The sequence below is a fragment of the Lampetra planeri genome, chromosome 58, assembly GCF_965212315.1.
Source record: "Lampetra planeri chromosome 58, kcLamPlan1.2.h2, whole genome shotgun sequence".
Classification (NCBI taxonomy): Eukaryota; Metazoa; Chordata; class Hyperoartia; order Petromyzontiformes; family Petromyzontidae; genus Lampetra; species Lampetra planeri.
Genome location: NC_136164.1, coordinates 2745491 through 2761987, shown reverse-complemented (window position 1 = coordinate 2761987; position 16497 = coordinate 2745491). Strand labels below are relative to the sequence as shown.

General features: G+C 49.2%; 1 protein-coding gene across 1 annotated transcript in view; it reads right to left on the bottom strand.

Annotated features, from left to right (window-relative positions):
* Positions 1-5120: 5120 nt before the first annotated feature.
* LOC144736023 (xaa-Pro aminopeptidase 2-like) overlaps positions 5121-16497 on the bottom strand; it is a 49273-nt gene continuing 37896 nt past the window's right edge. The window contains exons 17-21 of the mRNA XM_078618660.1: positions 15826-15930; positions 10804-10866; positions 10577-10653; positions 8319-8417; positions 5121-5348 (exon numbers count right to left, since the gene is read on the bottom strand). Coding sequence (XP_078474786.1) covers positions 5121-5348; positions 8319-8417; positions 10577-10653; positions 10804-10866; positions 15826-15930 — 572 coding nt within the window. The remainder of the gene's footprint in view (positions 5349-8318; positions 8418-10576; positions 10654-10803; positions 10867-15825; positions 15931-16497) is intronic.

Below are 16497 nucleotides of genomic sequence, written 5' to 3'. Positions count from 1 at the left end.
TTTCATTTTTTACCTACGTGACTTTACCGAAAGAACTAAGAGTATGAATCCTTGCAGTCACGAAAGCTTCAAATCTAGAACACTGAACGTTAGTTTAGTGTTGAGATCACCTGACCATGCAAAACACTGAACATTAGTTTAGTGTTGAGATCACCTGACCATGCAACAACACTGAACGTTAGTTTAGTGTTGAGATCACCTGACCATGCAACAACATTGAACGTTAGTTTAGTGTTGAGATCACCTGACCATGCAACAACATTGAACGTTAGTTTAGTGTTGAGATCACCTGACCATGCAACAACACTAAACATTAGCCGGGTATGATGGCGTTCGCCTGTGATCCAACGCGCGAGAGGCAAGGGTTGGTGGATCACGCAGATTTTTGTGAAACTGGCCGGGCTGCGATGTGCCCAGTAGATGGCAGTGGAGGGGAATTATGAGAATGTCAGATACGTAGGCCCAAGTGTTTGGAAATGCTGAGCCATGTAACTCAGCTCCCGACCCTTATCTCAGCTTACCACCGACTGCGCTTTCTCACTGCATCACAAATCACATCAGAATTGGTTTCCTAGCACATCATCCTCCACAAGCATATGGCATTGATAATAATGATCATCCTTAAAGTGCAGATAGATATCAACCATCAGAGAACTACAGAACCCTCGCCCATAAGAAATACCCTGGGCAATTGTTGTTATTTAAAGGTATCTGTTAAATCACGTTTGCTTCTCATAATCGACTGAGTGAAACTGAAGTTTTCTTTGCACTTGACACAAACGGTAGTAAGATAGACACCAATATTTGCCCACATCCTATCTGACATGTGATCTATAATTGTAGACGTGAACTGTCGAGCTCCAGTTGCCACACGAGAGGACCTGACAGCACAGCTATTAAAGAGTCGTCTTTATTTTCCATGTTTATTGTGTAAAGATGGCCTGTAACGTTTGTTATTCTTGTTTTTACAAACATTAATTATCCTCTGGAACGCAGCTTCACATTCTTGTCTGTGGAATAAACAATTGCAGCATCCAACTAACATGTTGATGCATAGTCAGAATCACAATCCAAAGCTTTGCATCATTCCCTTATCTGAGGGAGAAGTGCTGTTAGCGAGTAGCACCTATGAAGGCCGGCACGGCACATGCAGGGGTGGGTGGCCAGCACCACGCCCCGCCACCTTTGTCTTCCTAGTGGTGATGTTTCACACCGCACCAGCGCGCTAACCACAGAACTACCTTCATTTATGTTCTTATCAGTTTAATATTTGATAACTGGGACAATCTCCGCTTATTGTAGTTTTTTTAGTGAATACCCGTGATAAGAATGTGTAATTCCCAGCACTAATGGCTAGTTCCCTTGCTCACGTAAGCACGTGGACACTTAAATGTTGATCTGAACTCTAATCCTGGTCATTCACAAGTCATGAAAAGAATGCTCTCATGTCAATCTGTGCAAACATTGGTTTATGGAATTGACGTAAAGGAACTTTGCAAGTGCCTTGCTCTGGGAGTGTTTCTTTTGAAAAATACGCGGCCCTTATCCCCCTGTGCAAAGAGAATAACGCACCTGAGCGTGGAAACGTCCCCTCTCGGCCATGCAGTAAAGTGTGACCAGGTATGACAAAGCCTTGAATTGAATGCAGCTCCGTACATTGTGTCTCATGTTGATGCGATGTCACGATGAGCATGCGTGGCGTTCAGAGAATTGTTTTAGGTGTCTGGGGAGTAAGTGGTGGTATCTCACACTATGAGATCTCTTTTACCAGTGGCAAAATATAATGGTAGGTTTTTACCCTTTTAACTGGTACAAAACTGACACCTTTATTCAAAACATGATGCCTTAAATAAAGGTGTCAGTTTTGTACCAGTTAAAAGGGTAAAAACCTACCATTATATTTTGCCACTGGTAAAAGAGATCTCATAGTGTAAATGTTTACCCCGAACTCTCAATACTCTGATATTGCACTGTTTTTGAGTTGTACGCCTTCTGGTGTCATCTGGCCCTACACCAATGGGGACTAGGCTCTAAAGAAAGCCGTCTCGGGTGTGGGCCAATCAACTTCAAGGACAGTGCATATTATTATCCTTATCAGAGTTGCTTCTTTTTGTTTGCTTCATTGACTACTTGTGTTGTGGTCATTGCAAACATGATGTCTTGAATAAAGGTGTCAGTTTTGTACCAGTTAAAAGGGTAAAAACCTACCATTATATTTGGTGGTATCTCGTTTTATCGACGCCTATCTCGGTGTAAAGTTGCACGATTTTTAACGATGTCCCTGAATTAATGTACTAGGGACACACTTTCATTCTTTCAAACGATCCACACGTAAACATTACATCACACAAATCACCCATTCAACGACATCCAATGTTCTTGTATTATTTTAATAATTAAATGAGGTAACATAATATATCATAATATATCAGATGTAATTTAAAGAGTATAACATATCAAACAAAAGTAAAGTTAACGATGTTACAAGTACAGATTGAATAACAGAAAAGTGTCTAGAGCTTAACTTAAGCTCTGGAGGTATCAAAGATCTGTCGTGGAGTTTGACTCTCCACAGACTTAAAAGTTGCATTACCCGACAATTAGCACGTGTCCTTTATGTTTTAGCATTCACAATTAACGTCCCATGAACATCACGCCAACCGACGACCTCCACGGAATTTCCGTGACTATTCTCTGGATGATGACTAAAGTGGAACGCACCAGGACAATGTGTCCAGTCAGTTTAACACGTCGGCTTTCGCGACCAATATTGCCCATTAGAGGTTTTCTCCAACACACAGGTGTGCTGTATTAGTAACGAATTGGCATGTTCTGTTTACGTGACAAACCTTACTAATTGTGTGTGTCGGGTGGTGGCGGGTTTAACGACACATTTATATTTATGCGATCTAACCCAAAAAAACTCGATTTTGGACAATATGTCCAGTATATTCTTGGTTCTTTCGGTAAAGTCACGTAGAAGGGAAATAATAAAATAATAAGACGCTGTCTTTCTGACAGCTCTGTTTCTTCACCTGAGGACGGCTGCTTGCGTTGTGGCCGAAACGTCGTGATAATTTCATTTCATGTTTTCATTTTATTACTTTATTTCCCTTCTACGTGGTTTTACCGAAAGAACCAATAATATGAATCCATGCAGTCACGAAAGCTTTAAATCGAAATATGTCCAGTATCAATATATAGGGACATGTCGTGAGGCAAATCTGGCCACACACACATAATGGATTATCAGATGCACGCCAAACTTTAGCTTTAAATATGTGGGGGGAAATTTCTTATCAGGAGAATACGATGGTAATGTCTCTCCTTCGGTTGATGAAGGGACGGTTTCCAAAATGTTACTTTAAGACAATAATTATTGATTGCAAGAATGATCACATCGTGAGAATCCAAAGTGAAATTGCCTTTGTCTTTAGACAATCAGGAAAAAGGCATGTGCAGTGAAAAAATTTATTGTTTTCACAGTTGACGGTGAGATTACGATATGCGCGGCTTACAAACAGAGGGTGAATAATTCAATCAGTTGGACAGCTCACGCACCGCCTCATGGTTACTCCAGGAGGACATCAGGTCCAGAGTTCATGTAGAACTGCCAGGTCTTTCCACAGAGTGGCAGACGGCCCTGCTGTTATGTGGGATTGTAAAAAGGTTACATTGGTGTAAGGCCGATGCGATTCAGTCTCCACTCTTTTTGCAGCAGGGTCCTGCCGTGAAACATTAAACCGATTGCTTTGTGAGTTGTGTTTGCACGTGGAACGCCACAGCACCTTCACGACTTAGGATCGTAATTCAATTCAAGAATCCGTTATTGTTAGGGCTTGGTATTGCCGTCTCATTTACCCTGCTTCATACTTTCTTGGTCTCGGTTTGTTGCACTTTGTTCACTCCACGTGCCCACATGGCACACGAGCGTAGCACACGATTATCATACAATGTGCGTAATTGATTCTCACATCCACAATTGGACGGATGTATCGTTAGCATAGGCATAACTTTGGATGAACGATTCGATGCATCTTTGCCTGGCTAACGACACTAATCATTATCTGGATGTGATCACACAGATTTGTGTGAAACTCCCCAAACATGCCGGGCTGCGACGTGGCCAGAAGATGGCAGTGGAGGGAAATTATAAAATGTGCTTGTGCATATGCAAAGAAATTTGTCATCAGCATAATCCGCGTCTGTGTCACCTAGGTTGGGGGAGAAAAATATCCGCAAATTTTGTTTTAAAAAATGTATGGGTGTCTCTTGGCCACATCTAAACCAAGTTGAGTGTCTATCTTAGCTTGATGATTGTTGTGGACTTAATTTACTGATGTTGTAGTCTGCAGTGGAACAACGCAGACGTCCAGAATAAACATCTCAATCGAAACGCAAACATTGCACCACCTCCTGGCATTGGTATTTTACCTCGAAGACACCGGCAGTGTAACCATTAATCGCATGAGAACGTCAACAGGCCGATGCGCACATCTCCTTCATTTAACGACAAGCCAGAGGAGTGCGACTGTGGTCATGCAACCCAAACTGTGGACCAGCCGCGTGGTGGTGGCCAAGCACGTGGCTTGTAATCCAGACAGTGAGGGAGCCAGCGAGGGTCGGTGGATCTTGCAAATTGCTCAATTTTGCGAGGCTCCCTTTCCGTGGCCATTGATGTGCAACACCTTGGCTCACCAGCAGAACGCAGGACAGAAAAAAGTGTGGACTCATATAATCTCCCTCTTCTGTATGAGATAGAATGTTGCCCCCTCGCACGGGTGGGTTTTCTCTGGGTGGTCCGATTTCCTCCCACATGTATAATAAACACTTACTAATTCGCGGAAAACATCTTCATAGAGAGAATGTCAGAACAATTGTTGGCAGCGCCAGCTGACCGACTGCCTGCTGCTGCTGCCTTCCAGCTCATGCCTACTCAGCGACGATTGCGAGATGCAATCTGCATGAACGACGACGCAAATAAAGAAAAAGAATTGCTAAATCATCTAGTTATCGATTAATTTATTTACGAAGACGAGCACCGGTTGCACGTCCGTTAAGCAATGAGAGAGAGATGACGTGATCCCCGCCCCCCCCCCTGCGCCCCCCCCCCCCCCAGCTCAGTGGAGGGCGCGAGGCACGAGGAGCGCGGTGCAGAGTGCGGCGAGCAGAGCGAGGCGCGCCGAGGCCCCCACCGCCCCCACCGCAGCTGCGCCTCGGCCTGCCTCGCCACCGAACGGCTCGGTCGCTCTGCGCAGCCATTCGTGCTCCTTCCTCAGGTTCTGCTTCATCAGCTCGGCGCCCACCTCGCGAGATATGGCAGCGTTGTACCGGTTCAGCCACTCCACCTGGGGAACGCAACGCGCCACGCACGGCAATCGGTGGGACCCGTCGCTGATCAAAACAGAAGCCGTGACGGTGGAGTTCGCCGGGACTGCCTGGCGGGCCGAGCCGGCTGGTGGCCGTGCCAGAGCACCCGGGCCAGCGCAGCTGAATGTCCTGGATTCGAATTTGGTTTGAAGCCACCCGTGATTAACGTGGGTTCTCGTGTGTAGTGAGGTCGCTTTAACTGAATTTGTAAATAGACAACAGCACACTTTGAGAGCGTCACGAAAAATAAAAAAATAAAAAATATTCCATCAGATGCCTGGCATGGCTTCTTGATGCTGGCGACCCCTGTCAATGCCTCGTGGATGAAGCTCCATGAACGCATCTCGTTCATATATCGAGGTATTACTATAACCAGGGAGAGAAAGTCTCAAGAGGCAGATAGAGAACTAGGGAGAGACAGAGCCGCGTTAAACAGTTGGCGTGGTCTTCAGCCGGGACTTAGAAGTCTCCATCAACTGCAAGTTGCCGACTACTTCCAGGGGCAAGGAACTCCGGAGCCCAGCGGTCAGCCCGGCTTTGAAGCCTGCAGCGCGGTGAGGGCGAGGAGGAGGGCACGATCGGTGCATCTCAGCGGAGTCTAAGGCCGAATAAAGTTCCGTCATCTTCTGGGGAGATTTTATGACACGATGTGAATTCACACTGCTCACTACGCAACTTCCGTGCCGTGACACCATTAGTACCAGGGTGACCCAAAAAAAACGGGCCCCGTGTACACTTTATGTGATATCTCCTTTATTTATTCACCGATTGCCCTTATTTTACAGAACATGGCAGAATCAACGACCGTGAGTACACCAAGACCCCAGTGGGAGCTGGGACAAAGAATACACTGTGTTAAATTTTACTACAAGACAGGCTCGTTTAAGAAAACCCAGGACAGTTTCATGCGTCAGTTCGAATGTGAAAAGGCTCCATCCAAAAGCAGAATTCAGAACTGGGTGGCCCACTTCGAGAAGTATGGGACCGTGGAGAACCTCAACGCTGCCAGTGAGAACCGTCCAAGCCACTCGGGACGTCCCAAGAAGCGAACAGCCGAGCTGGTCGAAAGTGTGAGAGAGTCTCTCCAGCAGAGTCCGAAACGCTCTGTGCGTAAGCGAAGTCAGTCCCTCGGTATGTCCCGTGAGACTTGCAGGAGAGTGCTGGTGAACGATATCAGGGCTTACCCATACAAAATACAGACGCTGCAGACCCTTACAGCCTCAGACAAGAAGCAGAGGAGCGCTATGGCAGTCAAGATGCTCGAGAAGATCGAGGAGACACCAAGTTTCCTTAACCTCCTTTGGACCTCAGATAAAGCCCACTTCCATCTTGACGGAAAGGCGAACTCCAAGACAAATGTCTTCTGGGGGTCCTCCAGACCCAATGAAGTAGCCACCAAGCCCTTGCACTCTCCTAAGTGCACGGTGTGGGCTGCAATCTCGGCCAGAGGCATCATCGGACCAATCTTCATCGAAGAATCTGGCGCAGCAGTGACAGTCACCAAGGAGCGGTATGTGGAGGTCCTCAAAACCTTCAAGAGTGAGCTCCAGACCCTCTACCCGTCGCTCATGAGCAAGTTCTGGTTCCAGCAAGACGGAGCAAGTTCTCACACCTCAAACTTGTCCCGAGATTGGCTGAAAGAGAACTTCGGAGGCCGAGTGATCAGTCTCAAGACTGATTTTGAGTGGGCACCCCAGAGCCCGGACCTAAGCCCCCCAGATTTTTTTCTTTGGGGATATCTTAAGGACAGAGTCTACGCAGGGAAACCCAGAACCATCACGGAACTCAAGGAAACCATCAGGGAGGAGATGAGAGCCATTACCAATTCAGTCTGTAAGAACGTCATGGACAACTTCGTGCTGCGCCTCAAGAAATGCACGGGGCTAAATGGAGGCCATCTAGAACACATGCTGTAGAACGGAGAAAAAAAGGCCAAAGACCCTAGTGTTTTGATTTGATGTTTTGAATATAATAAACTAGTTATGACCAAAGTTTCATTTCATTCGGACAAAACACTAAGAAACGGGGCCTAATTAGAGTTGGGGCCCGTTTTTTTTTGGGTCACCCTGTATAATAAAAAAATGAATGGGCGAGAGAAAAAAATATATATATAATAGATGTAAAATTTCAAAATGTTATGGCAGGAAGGGCTGGCATCACCTGTCAGTTGCACTTCTGGGCAAACCTACGATGGTGCGTTACGTAATCTCGCTCGGGTACCCTGGGCGTGTGCTGTGGGCTCTCAAGGTAATACTCCCAGCATCCCCACCGTCAAGGCAGCTTTCACCTGATTGTGCATTCATTACTGTACTCAGGAATAGATGCATACCTTTAAATCCGCGTTAATACTCGTAAAACGATGCCACACATGCATCATTTGTTAAATGTTCTTATTAAATGCGATGTACAATCAACTCCTTGAAAGAACAAACAAAGAATCGTGACTCATAACATCAAATCAACTAAAAATGTCAAGGTGATTTCCTGCTCAAATAATTATCATTGAGGCAGACATCACGTCTTGTTTACAGCTCTGAGCCAGTTGTGGAAATGCCACATTCCTATGACAGGGGCGAGTCTGTCCATTGTGCAAGCGTTGTTGACTTTCACACAACGTTGTACAGGACACTAAATATTTCATACACTTGACCCGGATGCAGAGGGCGGTGATGATGGAAGGACGACGAAAAGGTGCTGGGGAAGAGTCGACCACGTTCTGAATGAACGTTAGACATCGAGCACGGGACAGGATGGAAACCGTCCGAGTTGAAAAAAACAGAGAGAAGAGAAGTGACCACGACGAGAAGATATCAGCGAGAGAAACGGTCAAGTCTCAACAGATCAAAAGTCCAGGGGTCGAGAAGAAGACACGCGAACCAAGTGTCGCTGTAATACGATCGTTCCGTCGTGGTCAAGAGGGAGACGCGTGGCCTCCTCGTACCCCCTACCTGCTTATCGGACAGCAGTGACAACTTGATCAGCTTCTTCTCGTACGGAACAAGGGTCACGGTCTCGAAGGTCAGGTAGGTTTTCACTCCAAACGTGTACTGCAGCGGTCAGTCGGCGCACACACACGAGGTTGATCAAGAGGTCATCAAAACAACGGGGCAATGCGGGTTATCGCGTTTGCTGTAAACCAATGAACCGCCCAGCCCAGTCCAGTGTTTTTGCATGGTTTCGCTGTCGTTTTATATGGATTTTCACAAATACGACTTTTTAATAGAATAAGAATTTCAACTTGCAACACGCCATTGCCGCACAATGTTTGCTCACTCTCTGCAATTTCCCAAGCTCTGCGGTCCTGTATAAAGTGTTATTGGTAAATTAATGAGTGTTCACACGTGGGAGGAAAGCAATGCACGAGAGGGGGAAACACTCAATCCCATACAGACGGAACAGTTGTGAAGTCCACATTGTCTGTACCGCTTTCTCTTGGCTAGACAGGCTACGGGCTCCTCCTGAACGCCGATGGGAAGAAGGAGTTTCACGATGTTCGTGCGGTGATCCACCAACCCTCGCTGCTGCCTCGACACGCTGGATCACGGGCAGCAGCCACGTGCAGCAGCGTAGCCGCCGCCACCTCCTCCCGACATCTGCCTATTCCACAGTCTCCAGCGAGTGGGACATGTGATGTTGTACTGCATATAGCATATTAGGTAGCCACTGGAGTTCCATATTCGGAGGCCACTGCAGCTATGCACTTTTAAATCTAGATTGAAAACTAAAGACTTTAGAAATTATTTTTGTGTTTAGTTTGTTCTCCTTCCCCTACACCTCCGATTAGCAAGGTTGGATATGTATGGTGCGAAAGAGGTTCAACATACATACACATGCAATCGGATAATTATCAAGACGCTAGAGGAGTGTGGGGGAGGAGAGTTAGCCCTTGGGCCAGACCAGATATCGGTACCACGCAAGGTGGCAAAACTTCAATGGTGCCATTTTATTTGTTACACCAACAGAAGTAAAATAATATGTGATAACCTTTCCAAATGAGCAGCTGTTTAATTTTCCTCGCAAGAAACCTGTTTTTTCACCTATCGCAAATCTCGCCGATCTTACATGAACATGCTAATCTCTCACATTGACATCACTCGCCCTGCCCACTTCGTTTATGACCCTTGGGCTACACCCATTTTAAACCTTTAAAACCGTCTGCCTCAGCAGCTTTCCTCTTTTCTCCTCTTGATGACGATCGCTTGTGTTGTGATCGAAACGTCGTAGTTTGTTGTTATTTTCTTTCAACCTATCTACGTGACATTACCAAAAGACCCAAAGAATATTTCATAACATTCATGCAAGTATTACCAATAACTTTCTTATCCTATTTGGACATGGTTGAAATCTTGTTGGGGCTCATCCGAGCATCCAGAGAGGGAGACTGGTGGGGGACCCACGTGACAATGCCACCACATCCTTACCATTAGCGGTGCTATGACGATGTTAGCGTGCATAATTGATGGGGTTTTTTGTCATAATGTATCATTTATACTTGTGTAGGGGTGTTACGGAGGAGCTGTATGTATGGGATCACACGGGAAACTAGCACAGTGGGCGGGGCTTCGTGAGCACACGGGAGGGTGCTCGCAACGACGTCCGCACAGGGCAGCCGGGGGGGGGCTGACCCCAGCGGGGGGGTTCGGGATATAAGGGGATGAGCCGGAGAGCTCAGGGCAGAACGTTTAAGTAAACTCTTGAAGACCGAAGACTGCCTAGCTAGAGCCCTGGACTCCCCTGGGACGCCGCCCTTGTCAGGGCCGCGCAGGACCGAGCCAGCGGCGTGGTCCCGTGAACCAGAGCCAGGACTCTGGGACTCCGGGTACCGTAGCCCGACTGACCAGTGTCGGGCCAGACAGCCTCCCCTAGCCCAGTATTTGGAGGATTACGAGGCAGGCTAGGGGTAGCTAGCCGTGTGTTCCCAGCTATCCGGGTGAGGGGGCCGATACCCCCTCCAGTACTGTATGTCCCCAGTGACTGTTGTGAAATAAATACGTGTGCCTCTACTCGGGTGTCCACGCGTCCTCAACGGTACTACACTTGTAACACACGCAGTATCTGTTCAGAGGCGTGAGGAATGACTTCCGGGTATTGGCCATGAGAGAGAATCGTATTTGGTTTTGGTGTTCGCAGCGCAGTCCGATCACCGCCACACGACCGCACCACAAAGGCACGGTCACACACACACGTGAGTGGCACGCATACACACCACTGTATCTGCTTTTACGACCATCGCAATGTTCTCCAGACGAATTCCAAACTCGTTGTCCTGGTAGTAGCCAGGTTCTGGCCATGGAACACAAACACACACGGAGCAGTGTCAACATTAATAATCACCTACAGTATCTGCTGTGTATTGGGTAGTACCGTGTGCCAAGCTAGCCTATAGTGGCGTTCCAGGCAATATCGTGAAAGAAATGACGCTGTGATTCTTACCTATGGAGGTGAACATCCCTTCGTGCAGACCAATGTCGTAGGATGTCCCGATTCCCACAGGCCCTGTGTGGAGAGAGCGCCGAACATCCGACAGCCGCACGCCACACGCGAGTGGGGACATCCACCGGCACAGCCTCAACGGAGCAACAACCAACTACATTGAGACGCTGCCCTCGGAGTGTTGCACAAAGACAAATCGCAAAATAATATAGGATACATTCCTCAAGAGCCCTGGCCTAAGACAAACAACAACAACATTATCCCACCGTTTTAGGTGGCTCGGCGATTAAGTGAGAGGCGCCCAATTGGAAGGTCGAGAGTTCAAATCCTGTTTGAGGTGTTGATTCAGCCCATCATCCCTCCCAAGGGTCGATAAAACAGCTACCCATTTATGGGGGAGTTAACAGTGTTTGTTCTATAGATATACTTTCCCTGCCATAGGAATGTGGAATTTCCATCACTGGCTCAAGGCTGTAACCATGAGATAAGCACCATCTAATTTCATAAGGAAATCACTTTGTATGGTGATGGCCCAACTGCAGAGCAGTTCTGCTCTCTCAAGCTCTCACCCACACTCGTGTCTGTGTCTGTGCACACAGAGATGAAGATCCCTGTATTAGTCTTAACAGACTGTTCGCGCAAGTGCTGTTTGGCGAGCACCTACGAAAGGCCAGCAGAGCACACAAGGGAATGGGTGGCCAACACCACGCCCGGCCGCATTTGTCTCCCCCGTGAGCATGTTAATACACTGCACCAAGTACTCATTTGAGGCCGAGTTGACCTTGGGGAGGCAAAGCATCAGTTCAGGTAATCGTCGCTGGTGTCGACTGTGAGCAGGAATCGAGCCCAGGTGACCGGGTTTTGATTGCAGCACGCTAACCGCTACACTACCGCTCCCAACAACAACCGACATTCGCCACTAAGTGGCGGTGACATCACCACGGCGCTTGTGCCAGGCTATGTGCATGTTAAGGCCACGTGAAGTGTCGAACGCTCGCTGGCAGGAGGTCACGGGACAGACCCAGGTGCCATGGGTCGACTGACAGAGATTACTGGCCGATGCACCACCTGTGCCCCTACTGTACCAACTTGCTGTGTTTTAGCCACCCGCGTTCTGTTCGTTGTTGTGAGCGTTGCTCCTCGGCCCTCCGTTGTTAATGGAGGGCAACTGCCTCCAACTGCCCAGCAGCGTCCTTCACGAGCCTCCTCCACAGAGACTGATCTTGACACTGCTGGTACCAGTCATTAGCAAGTCCACTCAGCTCCACATCTTCCTGTACTACATCACTCCATCTCTTCTCTAGCCCGTGCTGCTCCCGTTTAGCCCTTTCTATCCGGCCGAACAAAAGCTGTTTAGGCATGCGGTGGTTGGGCATGCAGGTTACATGACCCAGCCAACGCAGCCTTGCCTGCCGAAGGAGCTCACCGATGGGACTTTGTCCAGATCTTTCAAGTATTTGTGGGCTCCTCACACAATACAGCCTGGTTAAGCCCAGGATGGATCGTAGGTAAGCCAGCCTAAATGTTTCTAATCAGCGAAGTCGTGCCATTAGGGGGGTCCACGTTTCGCAAGCGTAGAAAAGGGAGAGCATGACTGGCCGAGAAAACCCGAAGCTTCATGTGGAGCGACAGACCAGGTAGTTTCCACACCGCATTACGTAGCCAATGAAAAGATAATGCTGCTCGACTTATTCGGAGTGAGACCTCTGCTGTCATGAGCACTGTCCAGGTATGGAAAACTCTCCACAACTGCCCCATCACCAATTGGGAGTTGTGGGGGTGGAGTGACTAATGGTACAATATACCCAAGCAGGTGCTTAGTTTTGGTGGAGCTGATGGTAAGGCCCCACCGCTTAGTGGCATGCTCCAAAAGTTGAGCAGCAGCGCATTCAACTCCTCCTCTGAGTGAGCAGAAATCACTAGATCATCGGCATACGTAACATGGTTGACCAATAAGGAGCCATCCCTTGACCGCACCCCGGGCATAAATTAGCCTCCCGTTGTATCTGCACAAAATGGTAATTCCTTCCAGTACAGCCATCGAAGGCTTCACGAACTACGTGGTCAAAAGAGATGTAAAATAATGTGGGAGCCAGAAGACATCCCTGTCGCACCCCAAAGTGTACAGGGAAAGGCTCTGACTCCCGGCCACGTAGTTTTAGCTGGGCCCGCTCACCATCATGAAGGTCCTTAATGATCGTGAGCAGAGAGTCAGGGGCTCAGTAAGCACGAAGAACAACCCAGAGCCCAGGCCTACTGATGGTGTCATAGGCCTTGACCAGGTCAATAAAGCAGAGATGTAGGTCTTGTTGGAATTCCCTACACCTCTGCTGTAGCAGATGGACAGAAAATATGGCATCGGTCCAGGACTGCTCCTTCCTGAAACCACATTGGGGCTCCGCAAGCCTTTCCTTAGCGTGCCTGGCAAGGCGATGTTGAATGATCCTTGCCAGGACTTTTCCCGGCACACTGAGGAGGGAGATGCCCCTGTAGTTGTTACAGTCTGTGCAGTCCCCCTTCTTAAAGGAGGGGGACTCACCAGGGCATCCTTCTAATCCTGCAGAACACATCCAGTGGTCCACACTGTTATTGTGATGTCATGTAAGGCAGTCTGTGCACACCCTCCCTCAGCATTTCGCTTGGGAGATCATTTCTGCCTGGTGCTTAACCTGGTCTCAGACTATGGATCGCCTTCTGTATTTCCTCAACAAATGGCACCTCAACCAGCCATTCACAGGGGGGCACGACAGCCTCACCAGGGTCATGCCCACTTTTCCCCATGTTTTCCAGGCTGAGGGATTTCCCCTCCTCCAGACCTCCCAGAAATGCTCAGCAAATCTGCAAACCTGTTCCTTGGGGCCAGAGATCGGATCACTTTTTCCCCCCCTAATAATGGTGATAGGTGTGGCACTGCAAGTCACTTTTTTGAAGGGAGTTAAAGAGTGATTTGTGATCACGGGCTACTGAGGCAGACCCCATCTCCTCAGCAAACCGCAACCACCACCCATCCTTGCAGCACCTCACGGCTCTCCGAACCTCCGAGCGAAGGCTGATATGGGATGCTGTAGACAGTGAGAGTGGGCCTGTCGCTTATCTCAGCCAGCCTGAACACCTCCTCTGTCAGCCAGGGTCTCTGGGGAGGTCTGGACCGTGTACCCAAAGCAGCCATTGTAGTTGCATGAGCCACAGTCCTAAATCTCGCACATTTACCCTCGGCATCAGGAGGAGCTGTAAGTGATGATGAAATTCTCGCTTGCAACTTTCATCAGCTAGCTGAGACCAGGCCACTGTGGGTTTGAATGGGGTTCTGGGTGTACACCCACCACCGGAGTGGAAGAATGGCAGGCGCATCTTACAACAACAACAACAACAACCGCCATTCGCCACTAAGTGGCGGTGACGTCACCACGACGCTTGTGCCAGGCCATGTGCACCCTGAGGCCACGTGAAGTGTCGAACGCCCGCTGGCAGGAGGTCACGGGGCAGACCCAGGTGCCACGGGTCGACTAACCGAGATGACCGAGATGACTGGCTGATGCACCACCTGTGCCCCCTACTGTGCCAACTTGCTGTGCTTTAGCCACCCGGCGCTCCGCTCGTTGTTGTGAGCGTCGCTCCTCCGCCCTCCGTTGTTGTTGGAGGGCGACTGCCTCCAACTGCCCAGTAGCGTCCTTCACGAGCCTCCTCCACTGAGGCCGATCTTGACACCGCTGGTACCAGTCATCGGCAAGTCCACTCAGCTCCACGTCCTCCTGTACCACATCACTCCATCTCTTCTCTAGCCCGTGCCGCGCCCGTTTAGCCCCCTCGATCCGGCCGAACAAAAGCTGTTTAGGCATGCGGTGGCTGGGCATGCGGGCTACATGACCCAGCCAACGCAGCCTTGCCTGCCGGAGGAGCTCACTGATGGGACTTTGCCCAGATCTTTCAAGGACTTGTGAGCTCCTCACACAATCCAGCCTGGTTAAACCCAGGATGGATCGTAGGCAGGCCAGCCTAAATGTTTCCAACCGGCGAAGATGCTCCACTAGGGGGGTCCACGTTTCGCAAGCGTAGAGAAGGGAGGGAATGACCGTGGCCAAGAAGACCTGAAGCTTCGTGCGGAGCGACAGACCAGGTAGCTTCCACACAGCGTTACGCAACCGATGAAAAGATATTGCCGCTCGACTGATTCGGAGTGAGACCTCTGCTGATAAACTGGAGCCGGTCATAAGCACATTGCCCAGGTATGGGAAACTCTCCACTCTCTCCACAACTGCCCCATCACCGATTGGGAGTTGTGGGGGTGGAGTGCCCGATGGTACAAAATACCCAGGCAGGTGCTTAGTTTTGGTGGGGCTGATGGTAAGGCCCCACCTCTTAGTGGCACACTCCAGTCTCAGCAGCAGCGTCTCCAACTCCTCTTCTGAATGAGCAGCTATTACCAAATCATCGGCATACATAACGTGGTTGACCAATAGGGAGCCATCCCTTGATCGCACCCGGGCGTCGATCAGCCTCCCATTATATCTGTACCAAATGGTAATTCCCCCGGTACAGCTATTGAAGGCTTCACGAACTACGCAGTCGAAATAGATGTTAAATAATGTGGGAGCCAGAGGACATCCCTGTCGCACCCCAAGGTGTACAGGGAAAGGCTCCGACTCCCGGCCACGTAGTTTTACCCGGGCCCGCTCACCATCATGAAGGTCCTTAATGATCGTGAGCAGAGGGTCAGGGACTCCGAAAGCACGAAGAACAACCCAGAGCCCAGTCCTACTGATGGTATCATAGGTCTTGACCAGGTCAATAAAGCAGAGATGTAGGTCTTTTTGGAATTCCCTACACCTCTGCTGTAGCAGACGGACAGAAAATATGGCATCTGTGCAGGACCGCCCTTTCCTGAAACCGCATTGGGGCTCCGCAAGCCTCTCCTCAGCGTGCCTAGCAAGGCGATGTTGAATAATCCTTGCCAGGACCTTACCCGGCATCTTACAGATCACTCTTACACACACGCTCATACACTCGCACACACACTCTTACACTCGTGCACGCTGAGGAAGTTGCCGATGCCATGGCCGGTGCCGTGGCCATAGTTGAGTCCAACCTCCCACAGCGCATGCCTCGCCCACGTGTCCAACCGGGCCCCTGGGGCACAAAGACACAGAGTGGCACACACAGACACATATATACAGAAACAGAGAGATGAAGAGAATACAGATATACAGAGAAACAGACACAGAGATGTAGTGGCACATACAGACAGATGCAGATGGCCCTGCCAACCCTTGACGGATTCTGGCTCTAAAAATAAATGTGGGCAACTTGAGTTGAATGAAAATCTGAGAATACGGTGCCAGGGGAAACAACAGGTGGAGTGAGTGGCTCGTGCTGAATGACTTTCGTGGTGGCTTCTTCCCCTGTGGCTGTGAGCACGCACTGCGCTGATCTCATGCACTGCTGAGAGGGTTTTTTGAACTCATTCTCGCAAATCAAACAGGACTCGTACTACTCTCCCTTCGTTGTCATGCACTGTGGTATCTAAAATAGCAATATTATACCGCTTTTCCACTGTACAACCAAACCGTGCCGAGCCAGCCTGGGGTGGCTGATGAGGCGACAGGTTGTTTTTCCACCGCAGAAGCGAAGCCGAACTACTAACGTGCACGCAGTTAACGAGTGGAGATTCGTGTAAGTGGTGCTGTGACACCACGT